The sequence below is a fragment of the Octopus bimaculoides genome, chromosome 9 (assembly GCF_046866305.1).
Source record: "Octopus bimaculoides isolate indiv1 chromosome 9, ASM4686630v1, whole genome shotgun sequence".
Classification (NCBI taxonomy): domain Eukaryota; kingdom Metazoa; phylum Mollusca; class Cephalopoda; order Octopoda; family Octopodidae; genus Octopus; species Octopus bimaculoides.
In genome coordinates, this window is record NC_142936.1 from 87,209,120 (window position 1) to 87,232,632 (window position 23,513).

The window sequence follows — 23,513 nt, forward strand, 5'->3', positions numbered from 1 at the left end:
ATGGTACCCATAAGGGGTATGTTCAGGGTGTACTGGTGGGATATTAATAAAATTGACGCATATATTCAGGGTGTTGGGTTGGTGGTACCCTAGAGAAGTATATCAAACATATAGCAGGGTGGTGGCTGTTGTGATGCTGACGACTGATGATGAAAATTATGATGATGGAGAGGATGAGGAGAATAATGTTTATGAAAGAAATGATGATGATAATGATGGTGGTTATGATGATGGTGGTGATGATGATGTGATGATGATATTTGTTTTTATGTTTTTTGCAGTATGGAATATCCAAGCTGGTTACTAGTAAGTGTTAAAACTAATTCTAATTATTTATTAATTGTAGTTACTCTCTATTATTCTAATTAATTTTGAATCAAAGGGAACTACTGCCACCTGTTTAATATATGTGTATATGTGTATATATATATATATATATATATATATATATATATATATATGTGTGTGTGTGTGTGTGTGTGTGTGTGTGTGTGCGTGTGTGTGTATATATGTGTGTGTGTATGAATATGTATATGTATATATATATATATATATATATATATATATATATATATATATATACACACGCGCATACATACATACATACATACATATATACACACACACACATATATATATATATATACATATAAAAGTTAATAAAGTATTATTACCATTATTAAAAATAACAATAATAATAAAGTGGCCAGCAAGTTTAACCTAAATAGCAAAAAAAGTATACAAATAGATTAAGGTACCGAAATACCAGCTTGCTAGAAATAGAAGTCAAAACTCCAAGGCCACAAATTTCTCACTATTAAGAAACACGCACGGTGAATGTAGCAAATATAAGAAAAATAGGCCTTGCCTTTGCATAAACCACAGAGCAAGAACAGATATCTTGGTATCAATTGATTTTGCCTTTTGTTCGTTATTACTTAAGGATCATCAATCAAGTTTATTGTATTCATCTATTTTTCAAAATATTCATTTTATTATACTATGCGCGTTTATTCACTTGAATGCCGGTGAGACATTCAAAAGGGAGGAAGTGAAATTTAAAATTTGATAAAGATATCTGTTCTTGCTTTGTGGTTTAAACAAAGGTAAGGCACCTTGGGCAATTGTCTTCTACTATAGCCTCGGGCCAACCAAAGCCTTGTGAGTGGATTTGGTAGACGGAAACTGAAAGAAGCCCATCGTATACATATGTGTGTGTTTGTGTTTTGTGTTTGTTCTCCCAACATCACTTGACAACCGATGTTGGTGTATTTATGTCCCCAAAACTTAGCAGTTTGGCAAAAGAGACTGATAGAATAAGTACTGGGCTTACAAAGAATGAGTCCTGGGGTCGATTTGTTTGACTAAAAGTGGTGCTCCAGCATGGCCACAGTCAAATAACTGAAACAAATAAAAGAATAAAAGAATATATACATATGTATATGACAGGCTTCTTTCAGTTTCCGTCTACCAAATCCCCTCACAAGGCTTTGGTCAGCCCGAGGTTATGTAGAAGGCACTTGCCCAAGGTGCCACGCAGTGGAACTGAACTCAGAATCAAGTGGGTGGTAAGCAAGCTACATACCCCACAACCATTCCTATATTTACTTATCCATACCTGGTGGTGTTGAATAATATTTCCTCTAAGACTTCTACGTTTCATTTATTTCAGCCCAAAGTGTTATGAAGATGAACTTACCTTTGTGAATTTTCATGGAAAGCAAAGGGAATTTAGGAGTGCAAATGGTACTTGTAATAATCTGAAGAACAAGTACTGGGGTGCCGCCTATAATGAATATTCACGTCTCATTCCACCGGCTTATCATGACGGTCAGTGAAGAAAGACACTCAAATGTCTCCATTTTTTCCTTTCCTGAATTCTGACCGAATTCTCTACTCTCTTCTGCTAACTTTTTTGCTCTCTCTCTCTCTCTCTCTTTCTTCTTCTTCTTCTTCTTCTTCTTCTTCTTCTTCTTCTTCTTCTTCTTCTTCTTCTTCTTCTTCTTCTTCTTCTTCTTCTTATTATTATTATTATTATTATTATTATTATTATTATTATTATTATTATTATTATTATTATTATTATTATTATTATTACCTCCACCTTAGCGAAGGCAGAGGTATTGTTTTCAGTCACGTTTGTTTGTTTGTTTGTTGGTTCGTGGACAAGACATCTCAAGAACTGCTGGATGGATTTGGATGAAACTTTCAGGGATGTTTGGCCTCACGACTGGCACAAACTGATTAGATTTTGGGATCAATTCGGTACCAGACAAGGATTCTTGATTATTTTCCCTGTTTTTTGTTACTTAATTTTTGAGAGCGGTCAGGTTCATTTTTAGTATTCTCATTTGCGAGAGCAGTTGAGTTTATTTTAGATATTCTCATTTTAAAAATCATCTCTTCTTAATCGTTGACAGGACGTTGGTGTTGCCTTGGCGGAGGTTTGCGCTCTCCGAGTGCTCTTGTTATTACTATTATTATTATTATTATTATTATTGTTATTATTATTATTATTATTATTATTATTATTATTATTATTATTGTTATTATCATTACTTTTATTATTATTTTCATTCTACCTCTTTACTTTTCAGGTTATGACAAACCAAAAATATATGGAAAGAGTGGAGGATTATTACCAAACGCTCGTGTTGTTGGGTGCAATCTATTTAGCGAACCTTTCAACGCAAAATGTCTGTCAAAACTGAGTCTTTTTACTGCATTCTTCTCTCAGGCGATTTCCCATGATTTGTCTGACACAAGTCGACCATCAAGTAAGTTTTTGTTTAAAGAGGACTTTGAGAGAACATAGTGACAATTTGGTTAAGGTTTGAAGGAAAAATATGTGCTTGAAATCTGAAAACCATTTCTTCTTTACATAGTTATTTTAGCTTTAATTTACTGTATTTGATGGCATAAAAGACACAAAGGGTATATTAAATGCACCCCAATGCTAGCAGCGCATATTCAAGATAACATGTTTTTCTTTCACTAAAGCATTTAATATAGGCTCAACTTTGTATATAGAACCCCAGGTGATATTTTTGAGTTATTCTTTTTTATAAAAAGTTCATCTTATGTGCCATCAAATACAATAATCCATTATCGTGATGAATGGTCCAAAATATAAGAGCTAACAAAAGTATTCCAAATGCAGGTGCAGTTTGTTAGTTAATTTGTCACATGTATTCTATTTCAAGACAGTTATGATTGTGTCATTGCTACTGTTCACTGAAGTGCATTATTCTAGTTGTCTGTCAATTGCTATTGTTGAAAATAAAAATAATCAATATAAACTAAATATGATAATTATCAATCAGATATAATCTTAACAGATGAGATATGATCACTGTACATGAAATATAATTCCTAATAACCATATATATATATATATATATATATATATATATATATATATATATATATATATATATACACACACATATATAAATATTAGATTGGAGCCTGGTGTTGCCATCCGGTTTCACCAGTCCTCAGTCAAATCGTCCAACCCATGCTAGCATGGAAAGCGGATGTTAAACGATGATGATGATGATGATGATGATATATATATATATATATATATATATATATTCTGAGACCAAATATAACTATGACAGATCAAATATACTCACAACCGATCAGATGTGACACAGATCTGTTACAATAAAGAACACTGAAATCCATTGGAGATTTTTGATAAAAGATATTTATTTTTATTGAAAACAAAAAAATATTTATGGTACTTAGGAATGACAAATATTGAGATAGTTCAAAGCCCGTGTCCAGTCTGATGTTTGCCATCTACTGTCTATCAGAAGTGGCTAAAATATGCTGAATATATAGTGGTGGTCTTGCTCAGAAAAAGTGTGCCAAAAAGGAAATTACTGTTACATCCAGTTCCATACAAAGTCTTGAATGGTCTGATTTTTTTAATGATGTTGGTAATATTTTAGTAAATCACAATCATATTCTTGAGTTGCTTTTTGTATTGGATAAAGTGATTTGAGTTCAATTGCTAAATATTCCTGCTACAGAGCAAATGAGATATTGATCGATCAAATAAAACTAATACAGACCAAATATAATTACATGAGTATCAAACCCTGAACATTACTGTCTTAAATCCTCAGAATCATAGGATCAGTTATCCTATTTCCATGGTGTATAATGACTAAGAATGCAATGTTCCTCCTGTACATGATGTAATTATTAAAATGAAAGATGAAATGACACCACAATAGATCAAATCTAATCACAAGTCTAATAACATAACGGCAGATGAAATATTTACATTAAAAAATAACAAACAAACAACAGGGAATTTAATCTGAAATTGAACAAACATTTTTTCAAATTTGTAAAATATGTTTTTACTATTCTTCTATGTATTCCACAGATATTGATTGCTGTGGTGGCCCATTGAGGTAAGTGTTCAATTCTTTCTGCATTGCATCTTGTAGCATGGATGTGATTAAGTTTATCCAGTTGATATTTCTGATGATGACGATGACAACGATGATGGCGACAACAATGACAATGACAACGACGATGGAGAGACACTGAAGATGATTGTTGATGGTAGTAGTATTAGGATGATGATGTTGAAAATTGTGAAGTTGATTGTGTTGGTGGCAATGGTGATAATATGATGATGATTAGTAAAGTCACTTTGTTGCTGATGACAATACTACTGCTGCTTAGCATACAAAGTGAGGTGTATGGCTCTCTCTGGTAGGTATGTTAATTAACCAGACCAAACTGACTATGAATTCATACCAGAGCTCATCTCTTTCTTGTCAAAGACACTTAACTCTCAAACATGGCTTCCACAGAGAAACAGCAGCATCACAGAAAATACTCAATAACATTTAGTATACATCACTCTACGTTCAAAGTTCAAATTGTACCAACACCAAACTCATTCGTTTTCCATCTTTGCACTTCATTTTACTTTATTTTATATCATTTTTAAACACTGTTATGTATATTCTGTATGTTTTAATACTTTTATATATTCGCACTGCATCAATTTTTCTGCAACTGATAATCCAGCATCTCTTTTTAATTTGGACTATTAATAACTTTTTCACAACCAAGTCTTCACAACACACATTTATTTATTTGTTAGTAACTCATCATGAAGGTAGAAACACTCTTCTTATACATGATTGCAATAATATGAGAATGCAAACGTTTAAAAATAAATTCAGCACCATATGCTAATATTCTAAAGACCCTTTTTCTCCAAAGAGCAAATGGATAGAGATATCATTACATCCATTGCAGTGGATGTAAAAAAAAAAAAATTTAAAACTGGTACTCCATTGGTTATGACAATAAAGGTTCTGCTTGTGAAATTAACATGCAAGTGGCTGAGTACTCCACAGACATGGATACCCTTAACATAGTTCTCAGGGAGATTCAGTGTGACACAAAATGTGACAAGGCTGGCCCTTTGAATTACAGGTACAATTGGGTTTTTTTTTTTTTGCCAGCTGAGTGGACTGGGATAATGTGAAATGAAGTGTCTTGCTCAAGGACATAACATGCTGCCAGGAATTGAACTCACAGCCCTATGTCTATGAGCTGAATACCCTAACCACTAAAACATGTACCTTCACCAGAGGATACAGTATTCTAGCAGGAAAGGAGAAACAATTAATATTGACATTTTGCAGTTACATTTCAAGAGATGGCCTGGCACTGGCATTGAATTTTGTTTTAAGTATTAGCAAATGGCATTAGATTTTGTTTTAGGTATTAGAATAAAGCATTAGATTGTTTCGACTTTTGCACCTTGATATTATAGTAAAGGGATTGGAAAAATATTTCCAATTTTATAACACAATCATGGCAAATAAACAAAGGTGTGTTGTGAAAAGTTATTGATTATGTGGTGCCTGTCTGCCAGGAATTTACCAGGAATTGTTATCACATGCCTTCTGTTAATCAAACAAAACAGATCATCTGGCATGGATCTGGGTCAAGGAATGATAGAAAATTGATGCTGCATCTTTATAATGTTAAAAAAAAAATTATATATATGCATTGTTTTATAGATTTTTAACAATTGTCTTAATTTTATGTTTATTTCCAGGAACAAATCAATATGCTTTCCCATAGTTTATAGCAGTCACTGTCACCTGGATAAATGTAGTGGTTACTACTATTCATATTATGGCTTCCCGAATTACTACCAAAATGGTCGTTATCTTCTTCGTTATCCTTCTCATTATCCACTTCATTATCCAACTCATTATCCACCTCGTTATCCTCTTCATTATCCCATTCGTTATCCCCTTCGCTATCCACTTCGTTACCCATTTCATCAACAATCAATTCATATCAGTCAGAAAAACAACCATAACTTAAACTTGCATCTGAATCAAAATCATCACCACCACCATCACCATGGTGACCATTATCTTGACCTGCACTTTTACAACCAACACTATCCCCATTATTACCCCAGCAAAACCCCTTATAATTACCATCTTGGGCCATATGGGAAAAAATTCAGTGAATCTCACAGTCAAACATCACATAGTCACACTCGGGTGTCTCATACTCGCACTCAGGTATCTCATACTCATTCACACTTACTGCATCCTTTTGGATTACACAAGCATGTACATTTATTGCACCCTCACTCTCACTTGGCCCATCTCCACACTCACAGTCACGCATCACGCAAACATGAGGAGAACTTAGCTTCTGCTCACTTGCACATAACTCATGCTCAATCACATTTAGCACAAGCTCACTCACACTCTTTATATCCTTATCGAGGGTTGAGTCCCACTCAAATCCATGCATTGCACCAGCATGTACATTTATTGCACCCTCACTCTCACTTGGCCCATCTCCACACTCACAGTCACGCATCACGCAAACATGAGGAGCACTTAGCTTCTGCTCACTTGCACATAACTCATGCTCAATCACATTTAGCACAAGCTCACTCACACTCTTTATATCCTTATCGAGGGTTGAGTCCCACTCAAATCCATGCATTGCACCAGCATGTACATTTATTGCACCCTCACCCTCACTTGGCCCATCTCCACACTCACAGTCACGCATCACGCAAACATGAGGAGCACTTAGCTTCTGCTCACTTGCACATAACTCATGCTCAATCACATTTAGCACAAGCTCACTCACACTCTTTATATCCTTATCGAGGGTTGAGTCCCACTCAAATCCATGCATTGCACCAGCATGTACATTTATTGCACCCTCACTCTCACTTGGCCCATCTCCACACTCACAGTCACGCATCACGCAAACATGAGGAGCACTTAGCTTCTGCTCACTTGCACATAACTCATGCTCACTCACATTTAGCACAAGCTCACTCACACTCTTTATATCCTTATCGAGGGTTGAGTCCCACTCAAATCCATGCATTGCACCAGCATGTACATTTATTGCACCCTCACTCTCACTTGGCCCATCTCCACACTCACAGTCACGCATCACGCAAACATGAGGAGCACTTAGCTTCTGCTCACTTGCACATAACTCATGCTCAATCACATTTAGCACAAGCTCACTCACACTCTTTATATCCTTATCGAGGGTTGAGTCCCACTCAAATCCATGCATTGCACCAGCATGTACATTTATTGCACCCTCACTCTCACTTGGCCCATCTCCACACTCACAGTCACGCATCACGCAAACATGAGGAGCACTTAGCTTATGCTCACTTGCACATAACTCATGCTCACTCACATTTAGCACAAGCTCACTCACACTCTTTATATCCTTATCAAGGGTTGAGTCCTACTCAAATCCATGCTTTACACAAGCATGTACATTTATTGCACCCTCACTCTCACTTGGCTCATCTCCACACTCACAGTCACGCATCACGCAAACATGAGGAGCACTTAGCTTCTGCTCACTTGCACATAACTCATGCTCACTCACATTTAGCACAAGCTCACTCACACTCTTTATATCCTTATCAAGGGTTGAGTCCTACTCAAATCCATGCATTACACAAGCATGTACATTTATTGCACCCTCACTCTCACTTGGCTCATCTCCACACTCACAGTCACTCGTCACGCAAACATGAGGAGCACTTAGCTTCTGCTCACTTGCACATAACTCATGCTCACTCACATTTAGCACAAGCTCACTCACACTCTTTATATCCTTATCAAGGGTTGAGTCCTACTCAAATCCATGCATTACACAAGCATGTACATTTATTGCACCCTCACTCTCACTTGGCCCATCTCCACACTCACAGTCACGCATCACGCAAACATGAGGAGCACTTAGCTTCTGCTCACTTGCACATAACTCATGCTCACTCACATTTAGCACAAGCTCACTCACACTCTTTATATCCTTATCAAGAGTTGAGTCCCACTCATATCCATGCATTACACAAGCATGTACGTTTATTGCACGCTCATTCACACTTGGCGCACAAACTCAGTAGCCTGCTGCACACATTGCACAGTCACACTTCGCACAGTCACACATCGCACAGTCACACTTCGCACAGTCACACATCAAACAGTCACACATCACACATTCACACTTCACACAGTCACACTTCACACAGCCAAACATCACACAGCCAAACATCTCATAGTCACACTCACACCCCTCATACCTTCTTAAACTTGCCACACTACTATACAGACACTCAAGATCCCTCTCTGGGTCATCATTATCCCTATGATCTTTACTCTTCTAAAACAAACACCTTTCACACCTTTTCAGACCCTTATTATTCTAAACCAAGCAAATTTCATGGTGATGTAACCCAAACTTACAATAATGATGGTTACTTAATTCGTTATAAAAGATCTGTTTCTAAACCCTCTCTTCCTAAACCTAAATCTCATAACTATCCTAATAAGCACCCTCATCATGCTAAATATTATTACCCTCATGGTCCTAAATATTATCCCCATCATGGTTCTAAATCCCATTCTCATCATGGCTCTAAATATTCTCACCATTATGTTTCTAAGCTGCTCCATTCTAAACACTACAAACATCTTTATTCTAAACCCTATTACCTTTCTGGTAAAGGGCGTCCTTCCAGTCTCAGATCTCACCCATATACTCAACCCTACCCAAAACTTTATTATCCTTATGACTACGGATATCTTTACCCTTCTAAAATTAATTACCTTCACCCCTTTTCAGACCATTACTATTCTAAACCAAGCAAATTTTATGATTATGGAACCCAATTTTACTTTCCCCGTTATAAAAGATCTATTTCTAAATCTCCTCTTCCTCATGACTTTGTACACCATTTAGTTGATAAACATCATCATCATGTTAAATCTCATCCTCATCATGTTAAATCTCATCATCATCACATCTCTAAAGTTTATCGCCATCATGGTCCTAAATATTATCCCCATCATGGTCCTAAATATTATCACCCTCATGGTCCTAAATATTATCCCCATCATGGTCCTAAATATTATCACCCTCATGGTCCTAAATATAATCCCCATCATGGTCCTAAATATTATCACCCTCATGGTCCTAAATCTTATCGGCATCATGGTCCTGTGCCCCTCCTTCATAAACACTACAAACATCCTTATTCTGGACCCCATCGCTTTTATCGTAAAGGACACCCATCCAATTTCAGATCTCACCGATACCCACATCACTATGAATTCCCTTATTATTGGAATCCCTACTACATTCCTGAATATAACTATTATAGAGGATCTTACAACCCAAAAGCTCCACAGTCCAAATTAATTTCTTTGCAAAAAAGGGATGCTGGTTCTTTTGAAAGATATAAGAGATCTGCTAATGAAAACTCATATCCTTCAAAACTCCACCAACATTATCCCTATGGAGACTCTTACTCATTGAAACTCTACCCCACTCATCACTATGGAAGCTCTTACTCTTATAAACACTATGACCCTCACCACTATGGAAGCTCTTATCCATCAAAACCCTACGATTATTACCCCTATGGAAGCTCTTACTTATCAAAATCTCACTATTATTACCCCTATGGAAGCTCTTATCCATCGAAACCACTATGGAAGCCCACTCACTACTATGGAAACTCTTACTCTTATAAACACTACGACCCTCACCACTATGGAAAACCCTACCACCTTCATCACTATGGCGACCTTTACTCTTCTAAACCTCACTATCTTCACCACTATGGAAGCTCTTACAAAGCACCATGTAAGAAATCTTGTATAAATCTTGTACGATCATCAAAGTCACCATTTATCAACACTGTTCGTAAGTAAAAGTTTTGTATTTTTACACTTCTTGGGCAGCTATGGGTTGGGGGAGAAGGTTCATAAGTATCACCATTATAGGTTTTTATACTCTGGTGAAATAAAGAAATCAAGTCGTAAATAAACGTAAAATTATATATATATAATGGATAATAAAACGAATGGTTTACACCTGTTGTTGAGTGTCCCACCTATGAGGAATCTATGCTAGATGTGTCAAAAAAATTGTCGTGATTAATAATAAATTCACGTACATTCCATCTTTCATTTACCATATATATCTATATCTATATATCTAAACTGGCAACATGACCATCCCCAAGTGCAACAATATATATATATATATATATATGTATGTAGGTATTATGTATGTATGTATGTATGTATACTCTCTTTTACTTGTTTCAGTCATTTGACTGTGGCCATGCTGGAGCACCGCCTTTAGTCAAGCAAATCGACTTCAGGACTTATTCTTTGGAAGCCTAGTACTTATTCTATTGGGGTCTTTTGCCAAACCGCTAAGTTACGGGGACGTAAACACACCAGCATCGGTTGTCAAGCGATGTTGGGGGGACAAACACAGACACACAAACATATACACACACACACATATATATATATATATATGCATATATACATCGGGCTTCTTTCAGTTTCCGTCTACCAAATCCACTCACAAGGCTTTAATCGGCCCAAGGCTATAGTAGAAGACACTTGCCCAAGGTGCCACGCAGTGGGACTGAACCCAGAACCACGTGGTCAGTAAGCAAGCTACTTACTACACAGCCACTCCTACATATCTATCTATCTATCTATCTATATATATATATATATATATATATATATATATATATATATATATATATATATATATACATATATATATCATTCATCATCATCATTATTGATTAACGTCCTCCTGTTTGACAGGAGTTGGCCATGCAAGAGCCTGCGTCAGGCTTCTGTGTCAGTTTTGGCAGGGATTTTATGGGTGAATGCAACTTCCTAACACCAACCACTCTGTAGAGTGTGGACTGAGTGCATTTTACATGGCACAAGCACAGGCGAGAAGGTCAATTTGGCATGGTTTTTATAGTTGGATGCCCTTCCAAATGCCAACCACTTTACCTTTTGAACTGGTTGCTTTTTAAGTGGCACCAGCACAGGCAGGGTCACCAAGTAACTTGCAAGACAAGGATAGAATATATACATATATATACATACATATATATATATATATATATATATATATATATATATATATATATATATATATATATATATGTATATATATATATATATATATATATATATATATATATATATATATATATATATATATATATATATATATATATATGTATGTATATATATATATGTATATATATATATATATATATATATATATATATATATATATATATATATATTTGTATCTATGTATGCATGTCTTTGTGCCTGCGTTTGTCCCACTCCACTGCTTGACAACAAGGGTTGGTGTGTTTATGTCCCCATAACTTAGTAGTTCAGCAAAAGAGAACCAATACAATAAGTGCCAGGCTTTCAAAAAAAAAAAAAGTACTGGAGTTGGTTCATTCGACTAAAATTCTTCAAGGCGGTGCCCCAGCATGGCCAGGATCTAATGATTGAAACAAGTAAAACATAAAAGATTGTGGCTAAGTACTGGGGAAGATGTAACTTACTTGTCCCGCCTCCTCAAAATTGCTGGCCTTGTGCCCAAATTTGAAATTACTACTACTACTACTACTACTACTAAGGCGGAAAGCTGGCAGAAACGTTAGCATGGCGGGCGTAATGCTTAGCGGTATTTCGTCTGTCTTTTACGTTCTGATTTCAAATTCCGCTAAGGTAGACTTTGCCTTTCATCCTTTTGGGGGGTGTCGATTAAATAAGTACCAGTTACATACTGGCGGGTCGATGTAACCGACTTAATCCCTTTCCCTGTCCTTGTTTGTCCCCTCTATGTTTAGCCCCCTGTGGGCAACAAAGAAATAACTACTACTACTACTACTACTACTACTACTACTACTACTACTACAACAACAACTACTACTACTACTACCACTACTACTACTACCACTACTACCACTACTACTACTACTACTACTACCACTACTACTACTACCACTACTACTACTACTACTACTACTACCACCACCACCACCACCACCACCACTACTACTACTACTACTACCACTACTACTACTACTACTACTACTACCACTACTACTACCACCACCACCACCACCACCACCACCACTACTACTACTACTACTACTACTACTACTACTACTACTACTACTACCACTACTACTTATCTGATAAACCTATGGAGGTCACAATGCTCTATTATCTCTTATTGATTCTGCTGTTTTTGTTGTCTTTGACAGGAGAACAAGTGAATGAGGTGACCTCGTTCTTGGATGGCTCCTTTATTTATGGAACACACGACCTGAGAGAACTGCAGCTAGGAAAATATGGTAACATTTAGCAATTAGATTCTTTCTTTATATGATTGTGTGTGTGTGTGCATGTGTGTGCGTGTGTGTGTGTGTGTGCACGTGTACATGTGTGTGCATGCATGTGTATATATGCGTGACTACGTGTATGTGTGTGTGTGTATATATATGTATGTATGTGGGTATATATGTGTGAATACATGAATGTGTATACGTGTGATTATATATATATGTCTGTTTATGTTGTGCCTTTAGGTGTACATGTGTGTGTATGCATGTGTGTAAATGTGTCTGTATATGTGTGTATATATGCGTGTATATGTGTATGCATATACATGTGTATGTTGTATATTTAGGTGTGCATGTGTTTTATATATGTGCGTATATGTATATGCATGTATATGTATGTATATCTATAAGGTTGCTGAAACATGCATCCATCATTAACAAATGGTTAAACGGAAATCTATACAGAATTCTTTTAATTACAGGATTGCTGAGAACATCTGAATGCTTAAGTTTACCATTTCCACCAATAAGTAAATACAAGAATAATCACTACTACAAACATTCAACACCGTACCCCTGCTTCAAAACAGGTAAATGGCACCATGCAGAATCATTCTTACTACTTCAAAGACATTATTATGTCACTGCTTTATTTATTTTTTTATTGCCCACGGATGGGGGGGGGGCACTAAACATAGAGGGGACAAACAAGGACAGACAAAGGGATTAAGTTGATTACATCGACCCCAGTGCTTAACTGGTACTTATTTAATCGACCTTGAAAGGCAAAGTTGACTTTGGCAGAAATTGAACTCAGAATGTAAAGACAGATGAAATACCGCTAAGAATTTTGCCTGGTGTGCTAATGTCCCTGCCAGCTCATCGCCTTATGTCACTGCTTTATGGTCAGTGTGAGAAGAACTAAGCTACTGATTAGACTGTGGAACACACATTTTGTCCTTGAGTAGTAACTGTTATTTCCAATTTGCTTACCCCTAGAGACTGTGAAAAATGGCTAATATTTCCTTTAAACTTCGCTTTTGTTATAATTATTCAAGCCTCAAAGAATTTCTCTCAATGCATGGCTATGATGCTCCCCCATTACTCTTGCTCGTGATTAGAGATGCGCATATTGTCAGTCACTTAGGAACATACTCAGGCAGTTAAGGTCAAGCAACTGACAAACGAATTTGTGATATTAGGCAGAATATTAGTGCTGAATCTGTCTGAAATGTAATGGAAAATAGATCAGTTTGAAAACATCGATGTCCTGGTCACAAAAGAAAGTTTGAAAGGAATGGTAGTCATTTCCTTTGATTTCTAGATAGAAACAAATAGGAAATAACACTTACCAAAGGATAACAAAAATTTGTTACATAAAACTTTTGTTATACAGTGTTATTGCATCCATAAATTGGTGCATCAAAGTAACCAAAATATGGTCTGTAGTTAAGTTGTTCATTTGGCTGCTTAGGTAACCTTATTATTGTCATTAGTATGAAACTGGCTTGGATTTTCCTTCCTTCACATTCTCTTTTGAGTTTGGGTGTTGGACAGCAATACAATTAAAAGTAGGATCAAGTTGTTAATGATTGACCAGCTGTGGCATGAACAAGCTGGAGCAGCTGAAACATCAACCTTGAAAGCCAATGAAACACTTGTTTCTTTAATAGTGCTACCACCACACCATTCATGATGATAAGTAGTTTCACATTATGAAACCTTCTTTACAGACAGGTAGACTGGGCTGTTGAGATTAAAGTGTTTTCTTCACAGACACAACATCAGTTATGACAACAAAGCTTTCAGTTGATCTGATCAATGGAACACCCTGATTGTGGAATTAATGTGCAAGTGACTGAGCACTCTACAGACACATGTACCCTTAACATACTTTTTAGAGAGATTTGATGAGACACAGAATATGACAAGGCTGGCCCTTTGAACTGCAGGTGCAATTAATTTTTGCTGACTGAATTTTGTTTAAATAAGGAGGGCACATTAGATAATAAGCCATATTTTAATTAACCCTTAACATTTAAACCAGCCATATCCAGTCCAATTATTCTACCTGTTTTATCTTCAAACTGGCCAGATCCAACCTCTCACACCTACCCTACAATTCCACTCTAAAGATAAACAATCATCATTTCGGAATCTTAAAGCTACAAGATAATACAGGATTAACTTTAAAGAATGTGAATAAATTAGTATTACATTTGATAAAGTAATCTGAATGCTAAAGGGTTAAGGTGCATAAAATGGCTGACTACAAACTGAAATAAAGTGACTGAAAGAATTTACAAGAATCTACCTGGTGTTGTTTTCACAAATATTATGTGTATTTATTTTTTAATTGTTTTTGTTAAAAATCAGAAGTGAATTAAAATGCTTTTACAGGACAGTAAAACAAATATCAGGTAAACTTTTGAAATTTTTCCTACTCATTTTCTTTCATTTTGTAGTCAGCCATTTTATGTGTCTACATTGAAAGATTGCCAAATAATAATGTTGTCCAAGATACACCATGACTGACAACCCCACCCCACTCAAAAAACCCCAAAACAGGAAATGTCTGAAATATAATGCTTTTCATTAATTTTCATAGTCACAAGCTGCTTGTGACTAAACAACAACAACAACGACTGGTTTACGAAATGAACCCTGGCAGTACATGTCTTGGTACTTAAGCCAAAGGAAGTGATTTCTCAATATGTATGGTCCACTCTTTGTTTTGAGTTAATTTTCTGACAATTCCTTCTTTCGCTCTTTTAATTGTCACAGGAGACAGCAGAGATAGCAGTAATGTCAACCTTATTGTCCTCCACACAATATTTCTACGAGAACACAACAGAATTGCCTGGAAACTTCACTTGTTGAATCCCCACTGGAATAATGACCAGTTGTTTTATACAACACGAGATATAATCGGTGCCATACTTCAACACATAACATACAATGAATACCTACCGGTCATCCTTGGTTATAAAACAATGAAAAGTTTGAAACTTACCAGTGGTTGTAAATACCGTAAGTATTATAGTTTTACATGGCGAGCCTTGTATTTTTAGTCTTTGTTTATGTGCACATGTGATGTGTGTGTGTGTGTGTGTGTGTGTGTGTGTGTGTGTGTGTTTGCTCTTATATTAAATGTGTATTAAGCTTGCAAAAGCTGATGAAGTGCAGCAAATACTTAATCAAAGTACTTTTCAAGACTAATGTCAAACACACACACATATACACAACACACACACACATACACACACACACACATGCACGCACACACACACACATACACACACTGCTGTTTTTGTCATAAATATTCTCTTTGATAATCATTCTGTATTCTATGTCATCAGCATTTTTCACTTCTTTCTATTCTACAGATTACAACGACAAACTAAATCCATCCATCATAAACTCTGTTGCAACTGCAGTATTCCGTTTTAGCCATTTCATGCTTCGAGCCAATATTTTATCATACTATGATAACAAAGGTGCTCCAGTATGTCACTTGAAAGATAATTTTGTGCTCTTCAAAAAACATCCATTGATATGCTCTAAAAAGAAGTATTACTTCCGATTTAGCAGCCTTATAAAGAGTACAAAACCACTCTTGAAGACCATTACTCGTTTCCCGAACTTCCTCAGAGGTCAGTTAAACCAACATGCACAGAAGGTTTCAGCTTTCAGAATTGATGGATTGGGTGATATTTTCTCCAAAAACCAATTTGATCTTGGCAGTGTCTTCATACAAAAGGGAAGAGATCATGGTTTGCCCGGTTACACTCATTACAGGAAGTTGTGTGCATCCTTTTATGATAAATATGTTCCTGTGAAGAGTTTCTCGGATTTGGTCAACCATCCTTTGTTTGTTAGAAAGAAACTGAAGACACTTTACAAGTAAAGCTATTAATCTTTTATTTTTATTTTATTTAACTTTTTCTCCAAACTTCATTAAAAATATGGAGTTTGAAATAGTAATCTATTGAATGTAGTGCGGTGGTATGGACAAGTGTTGAGGAGGGATGAGGACCATGTTCTAAGGAGAGTGCTTGAGTTTACAGTGAATGAACTGTGAAAGCGAAGTCAAACAAAGAAAACGTTGAGGGTAGAGGAGGGTAGAGGAGGAGATTGGGAGGATGCCCAAAACCGGGTGAGATGGCGAGATGGTGTGAGGGCAATTGCTGTAAGAGCAAGGTAGATTCAGCTACCCTGTTAATGGGGACAAACCCGGATTTAAAATACTGGAATTCATTCATGAAGTCCCCTACTAATAGGAAAGGAAAAGAATGGGCTTTTCCTTCCTTCTTCAGTATTCCTATGTTTTATAGAGTGGAAAAGTTTTTTCCCATCCTTAACATCAATTTTTTAACATTCCCCTCCACCATTTCTGTAGTCTTTCCTTTTCCTATGAAGAATGGGATTTCAAGATTCAGCTATTCCCAAATTTCACCAGAAACAGATTTGTTGTGGCTCACATACGATCCTGTGATCCAGGTTAAAAACAAAAAGCTACAAATTGAAACAGTTATCTACTCCACCCCCAACTTAGTCAAACTAGTACTATATATTTTTTTTTTACTATCAGTCCAATATCTTTGAGATATTATATCTAATATCTATATAATCATCTAATATCTGTATATAATATCTATAGTTATTTGATTATAAAATACTCACTTCAAAGAGGTTTACAAATGAATAACCCTGCAATGGACTGGTGTGCCATTTAGGGGGACTGTTGTGATCTTGGTCACTTATATTCCATGGAAACTAGGTAACCAGCCTTAAGGAATCCTAGGACTTGAGATAGTAATGTTTAATGGTTAATGATAATGATAATAAGTTCTGTGGTTAATTAAATATTCCTACAAGGCATCCTAAATGTGAAGAGACTTAGAATAGAAGATAAATACAGTGAAAAAAGTTGTTAGAAATCAACTTTTCATTTACTCTTTTACTTGATTCAACCAGTTAGCTATGGTCAAACTAGTGCTATCTTTTTTTACTATCGGTCCAATATCTTTTAGATATTATATCTAACTAGCAGAAATACCCGGCGTTGCACGGGTTAAAGAGAATAATGAAATCTAAAAACGCCGTCTAGACTACGCATCATCTTTATATATAGAGATGTATATACACACACGCACCCAAACACACGTATATATTATGTATATCAATATAAATATATGAAAGTCAATGAAGTTTCGTAAAAGAAGGTGATCATGTACATACTTTCTTGCTGTTGTGATTATAACACCTCATTGTAAACTATGTTCCTTGTTTTCCCTTGTGGAGCATATACAAATAGTTTTTTGTTGCTGCCCACTCTTGAGCAGCCAACATACAGTTGTCCATGTGAGAAGCAGGGCTCTTCCAAGAGAAGACCAGCTACAGACAGTGTTTGACCCTGATATTTGTTTATGGACATGGCAAAAGTCACACGAAGGGAGAATTGTAGTCTTCTGAATGTAAACGGAATGTCTGCTCCTGATGGAGTAAGAGGAATTCTTGGAATAAAGACGTCATCCCCTTTTGCACATCCAGAAAGAATGGTAGCCTCGATAATGTGTGACATCATTTTCTAAATAATGCTCATCTGTTATGTTCGGGTTAAAATTTCATCAACATCAAAAATATATGAATTTTCATGGGAGTTATGGCTGTTATGCAAAGAATATAATTTCCAAATTTCATAAAGATCCATTCAGTACTTTTGACGTAGTTTTGGATAAGAAAACAAATGACTAATGTGTGTGTTTGTGTGCATGTGTATGTGTGTGTGATGGGTGTATATATGTATAGATATCTGTATGCATGTATATATGTATACATATTACATGTACAGCTATATATATACATCTACACATATGTATACATATACATGTATGTATAGATCTATATATATATACATATACGTGTACATCTATATGTATACATATACATCTCTCTCTCTCTCTCTCTCTCTCTCTCTTTCTCTCTCTCTCTTTCTCTCTCTCTGAAAGTATCTGTCATTACAGTATCGAAATGGTGTACATATACATGTATATGTATACATATACATCTCTCTCTCTTTCTGTCTCTCTCTTTCTTTCTTTCTCTCTCTGTGAAAGTATCTGTCACTACAGTATCGTAATGTGATTGTTTCAGTTAGTGGAATAGTTTCATTTTTAAAGTGAAAGTATTTGACATGAGTGTTTTTGTTTCACTTTTGACACGTAATACTTAAATAGTGGAGGAGATATTATGTTGCCATGTGCTCGAACTCTGCAAGAAGTTAATAATTTTTTTTGACTAAAACACAACTGGAACCCTAAGTAAGGCATGTGTAAAATTTGAATGAAATTGGTTGCGTAGTTCTCGAGTTTTAGGGATTCACACAGACAGACAGACAGACAGACACACATTCTCATTTTTATATATATAGATATCTATTTAATCATCTAATATCCGTATATAATATCTATATATAATCTAATGCCTATATTATAATACATCTTTTATACACTTCACATATTACTAACCAGTTGTTTCTCCTACATGCTTACAGATGTGTGGATGATATTGATTTGTTAGTTGGTGGAATAACAGAGACACCAACAAATGGTGCTGTCTTTGGACCACTCTTCCAATGTCTAATGGGAACTCAGATGTTTAAATTAAAGTTCGGTGATAGGTTTTGGTACCAAAACCACAGATTCACTCCAGGTAAAGTTACATTTCTCAAATATATTCTTCTTTTTTCAGTTAAAAATACAGATAATAAAGAAATAGCAACAATCATTATTATAACTGTGAAGAAAGGTAGTGAGCAGGCAGGATCATTAATGCTAAGCATTTTGTCTGTCTTCTCAATCTGAGTTCAAATTCCACTGAGGTCAACTTTGCCTTTTATTCTTTCAGGGTCAATAAAACAAGTACCAGTTGAACACTGGGGTTGATGTAATCATCTATTCTCTCTCCACTAATTTCAAGTCTTATGCTTATAATAGAAAATATTATTACTCTGAGAGTGATAGAGCAGCAGAATTGTTACTCTACAGATGAAATGTCTTGTAGAATTTGTCCAGACACTTCCCATTTAAGTTCAAATTCTGCTGAAGTTGACATAGCCTTTCATCCTTCCAGGGGAATAAAATAAAATATTGGTTATCTAACCCTTCACTCCAAATTTCTGGGTCTGTGCCAATGTCAGAAATTATTCCTACTTTTGTGAGGATGATGCTTTTAATAGAAGCAATAGACCAAAATAGATATTTTTTCAGGATTTAAAAACTTTAAGTTCAAATCCTACAATGTCACCTTTGCCCTTCATCTCACTGAGGTCAATAAAAAAAAATGTACCAATCAATTATTGGGGTTAATTTATTCAACTGATTTCTCCCATTCAGTTTATGGCCTTGTGTTTGAGCTAAATTTGATTATTGTTATTATTATTATTATTATTATTATTATTATTATTATTATTTTGATGAAAACTTGCAGCTTATTTTGCTGGGTATGAGGGAAAGTGTCAGCTGTCCACAGCCAGCAGACTAAGGTGACACTTGTTTACTGATCATGCTTCAAGAACCCTGAGGAGAGCTCTTGCAGTTCTAAGTAATGATGACTTTTGCAGGGGTTCTATCTTTACATTTGTACCAATCTTTTTGGTCTGTGCTGGTAGTTGAGTGCTGATACTTCCAAGCTCACCATTTACAACTGGTATCACATTCCCTCTCTTCATTGCACACAACCTGTGTATTTCCAACTTCAGATCATCATAGTTGTATGGTTTTTCTTCTTTCTCATTTATCCTGTTGTCACTGGGACATGCTATGTCAATTCTCATGCAAATTTTTTTCTTTTTTGTTCACTACAACAATGTCAGGTTTCCAATGTCTGATCTGATGGTCACATTGCAATCTTCATTCTCAGTAACTCCTGGGATTTGATCATACCACGCCCTTGCTCTTTGTTGGCTGTAATTTTCACAAAGCTCCGAATGGATCATTCTTGCCACTTTGTCATGTTGTCTTTTGTATTCATGTTGTGCCAACTAACAATGTGCCATACTGTTTCATCCCTCTCATCATACATTCTGCATTTGTTACTCTCAGTTGCATTGTCAATTCTGCACTTCACATAGTTTGTCCTTAATGCTTGTTCTTGTGCTGCGCATATAAGTGCTTCTGTCTCTAGCTTGTTCTTGTGCCACTCATGGAGAAATCCAAGTATCAGAGGATCCCTCAAAAAGATCATTGACCTGTAAATACAGGCATTTCTTCCTCTGTCTGGTGGTCATAACAAAGGAGATTACATAGTGAACAAAATTAAAAAGACTAGCAACAGATGTTTTTCTTCTTTAGTCAGGCCCTCACAACACAACTGACAGCAACTGTGTGTACCCTGTTTTGTCTTTGTTCTTGTATTTTCTATTATACTGAACAAATTCTACATGATATGGTGTGCAGTGCTTCGTCACACTGTCTTCTGTATGTTATAGTGTTTTACTTGGTTATTTTTTATATTCCTATTTGCATAAAATGACTTTGAATAGAATTGAATAATTAAGTTTTGTCGTCCCTGAATCTGCTTTCAGCACAATTGGCATCAATAAGCTCAGTGAAGATGAGCAGAATTATCTACGATAACACAAACGTCAGAGACATTCAACCAAACCCATTCTACGTGCCACATTGGTAAGAAATATATTATCATTGTTGTTACTACTATTACTATTACTGCTGCTGCTGCTGCTACTACTACTACTACTACTACTACTACTACTACTACTACTACTAAGGCAGTGATTGTTAGCATGCTGGACAAAATGCTTACTGGCATTATCAGTGAAACACTAGGAGTCGATGTAATCGACCAGTCTCAACTCCACAAATCTGAGGCCCAGTGCCTCGAGTAGAAAGGATTATTATTATTATTATTATTATTATTATTATTATTATTATTATTATTATTATTATCATTACCTTTCCTAAAAATGTAAGGATAGTCATGGCTAGAATCCCTTGTATCATATCCCTCTTCTAGCAAAGCCAGTTTAGGGCTATAGAAAAACAATAACAATACCCTTCATTTTTTTTTCATAAAACTAAAAAAAATAAGAATTTGAATTTGAATTTTACATATTTTTGCTTTTCAGTTATGGATATGAGTGTGGATATAACCGAAAATATTTCCCTTTCAAACCAATTGATTTGACTCCTTGGAAAGAGGTAAAGAAATTAATCTGAAAATACATGTAATCCAAAATATTCATCTAAAAATAGTTAAATTAGTGGATAACACATTCAACCCTTTTGTTACTGTATTTATTTTGAGATGCTCTGTGTTTCTTTCAGTTTAATTTTAAATATAACAAATCATTTAGTAAAATAACTTAATTATCATTAAGCTAGCGTTAGGAACATAAATTGTGACTAAAGTTTGGTGAAAGATTTTAATTCAAAACTTATGAAAACAAGTCATTTGTACTACAGAGCCAGAGGTGGTTTCAGTCAGGTTGATATCAAAAGGGTTAACACTTTTGACAAAAATAATCATATTATAAAGAAAACAGCCATGCTGTTGAAGAATTTATAGTCAAATGAATCAACTGCAGTACTTTTTTTTAAAGCCTGATACTTATTCTACAGTCTTTTTTGCCAAACCACTAAGGTGTTAAGATGTAAACACACTAGCATCAGTGTTAAGTTGTGCTGGTGGTGGTGGTGGAGGACAAACACACACATACATACACTGGCCTTCTTTCAGTTTCTGTTTATCAAATCCACTCACAAGGCTTTGGTCAGCCTGAGGTTATAGTAGAAGACACTTGTCCAAGGTGTCACACATTGGGGCTGAACCTGAAACCATGTGGTTGGGAAGCAAACTTCTTACCAAACAGCCACGATCTGAAATATAAGGTTTCTACTGTTCAAAATATTTCGTTTTTATTAAGGTGGTGAGCTGGCAGAAACGTTAGCATGCTGGGTGAAATACTTAGCAGTATTTAGTCTGTCTTTATGTTCTGAGTTCAAATTCCACCAAGGTTGATTTTTGTTTTTCATCCTTTCGGGGGTCAATAAATTAAGTACTAGTTGTGTACTGGGGTCGACCTAATTGACTGACCCCACCTCCCCCAAAATTTCGGGCCTTGTGCCTAGAGTAGAAAATAATATTTACAAATCTCAACACTCCTAAAAATTTTGTTTCCTTTTTTTGATATTGCTTTTTTTCTTCTTATTTTTCAGTATTATTAATGGAAGTTTAAGAAAAACACTTTATTCCCTGTAAAGACGACTTGACTCAGATGGAAATAATGGATTTTTATATATATATATATCTTGCTTTTAAATGAATTAACATTTTGAGAGGGTTGCATCAATTTTTCTTCTTTTGATGTCAGAATCAAGTAATTGTAGATCTGGTTTAAAATAAAGTTTTGTTTTGCCCTTACTGTGTCTCCTTTTGATATTTTGTTTTTTATGCATGTATGATAAAACACTCTTCTTCTATAATAATAATGATAATAATAGTTTCAATGTTTGGCACAAGGCCAGCAATGTTGGGGGAGGGTGTAAATTGATTAAATCGACACCAGTGCTCGACTTGTACTTATTTCATCAACCCCATAAAGACAAAAAGTAAAGGCAACTTTGAACTCAGAACATAAAGATGTGAAAAATGCTGCTAAGCATTTAGCCAGGCATGCTGATGATTCTGCCAGCTTGCTGCCTTAGTATTAATAATAATAATAATAATGATGATGCAA

At 35.6% G+C, this 23,513-nt stretch overlaps 1 protein-coding gene across 1 annotated transcript; it reads left to right on the top strand.

Moving 5' to 3' along the window:
• Window positions 1–133: 133 nt before the first annotated feature.
• On the top strand, window positions 134–23,197 carry LOC128248768 (uncharacterized). Its single transcript, XM_089358211.1, has 13 exons — window positions 134–306; window positions 1,673–1,830; window positions 2,598–2,777; window positions 4,403–4,430; window positions 6,104–10,266; window positions 12,677–12,766; window positions 13,237–13,344; window positions 15,539–15,784; window positions 16,141–16,657; window positions 19,311–19,468; window positions 21,342–21,441; window positions 21,903–21,975; window positions 22,993–23,197. Exons 1-13 carry the CDS (start codon window positions 134–136, stop codon window positions 22,999–23,001), a joined length of 6,003 nt encoding a protein of 2,000 aa, XP_089214337.1. The 3' UTR covers window positions 23,002–23,197.
• Window positions 23,198–23,513: the final 316 nt, after the last annotated feature.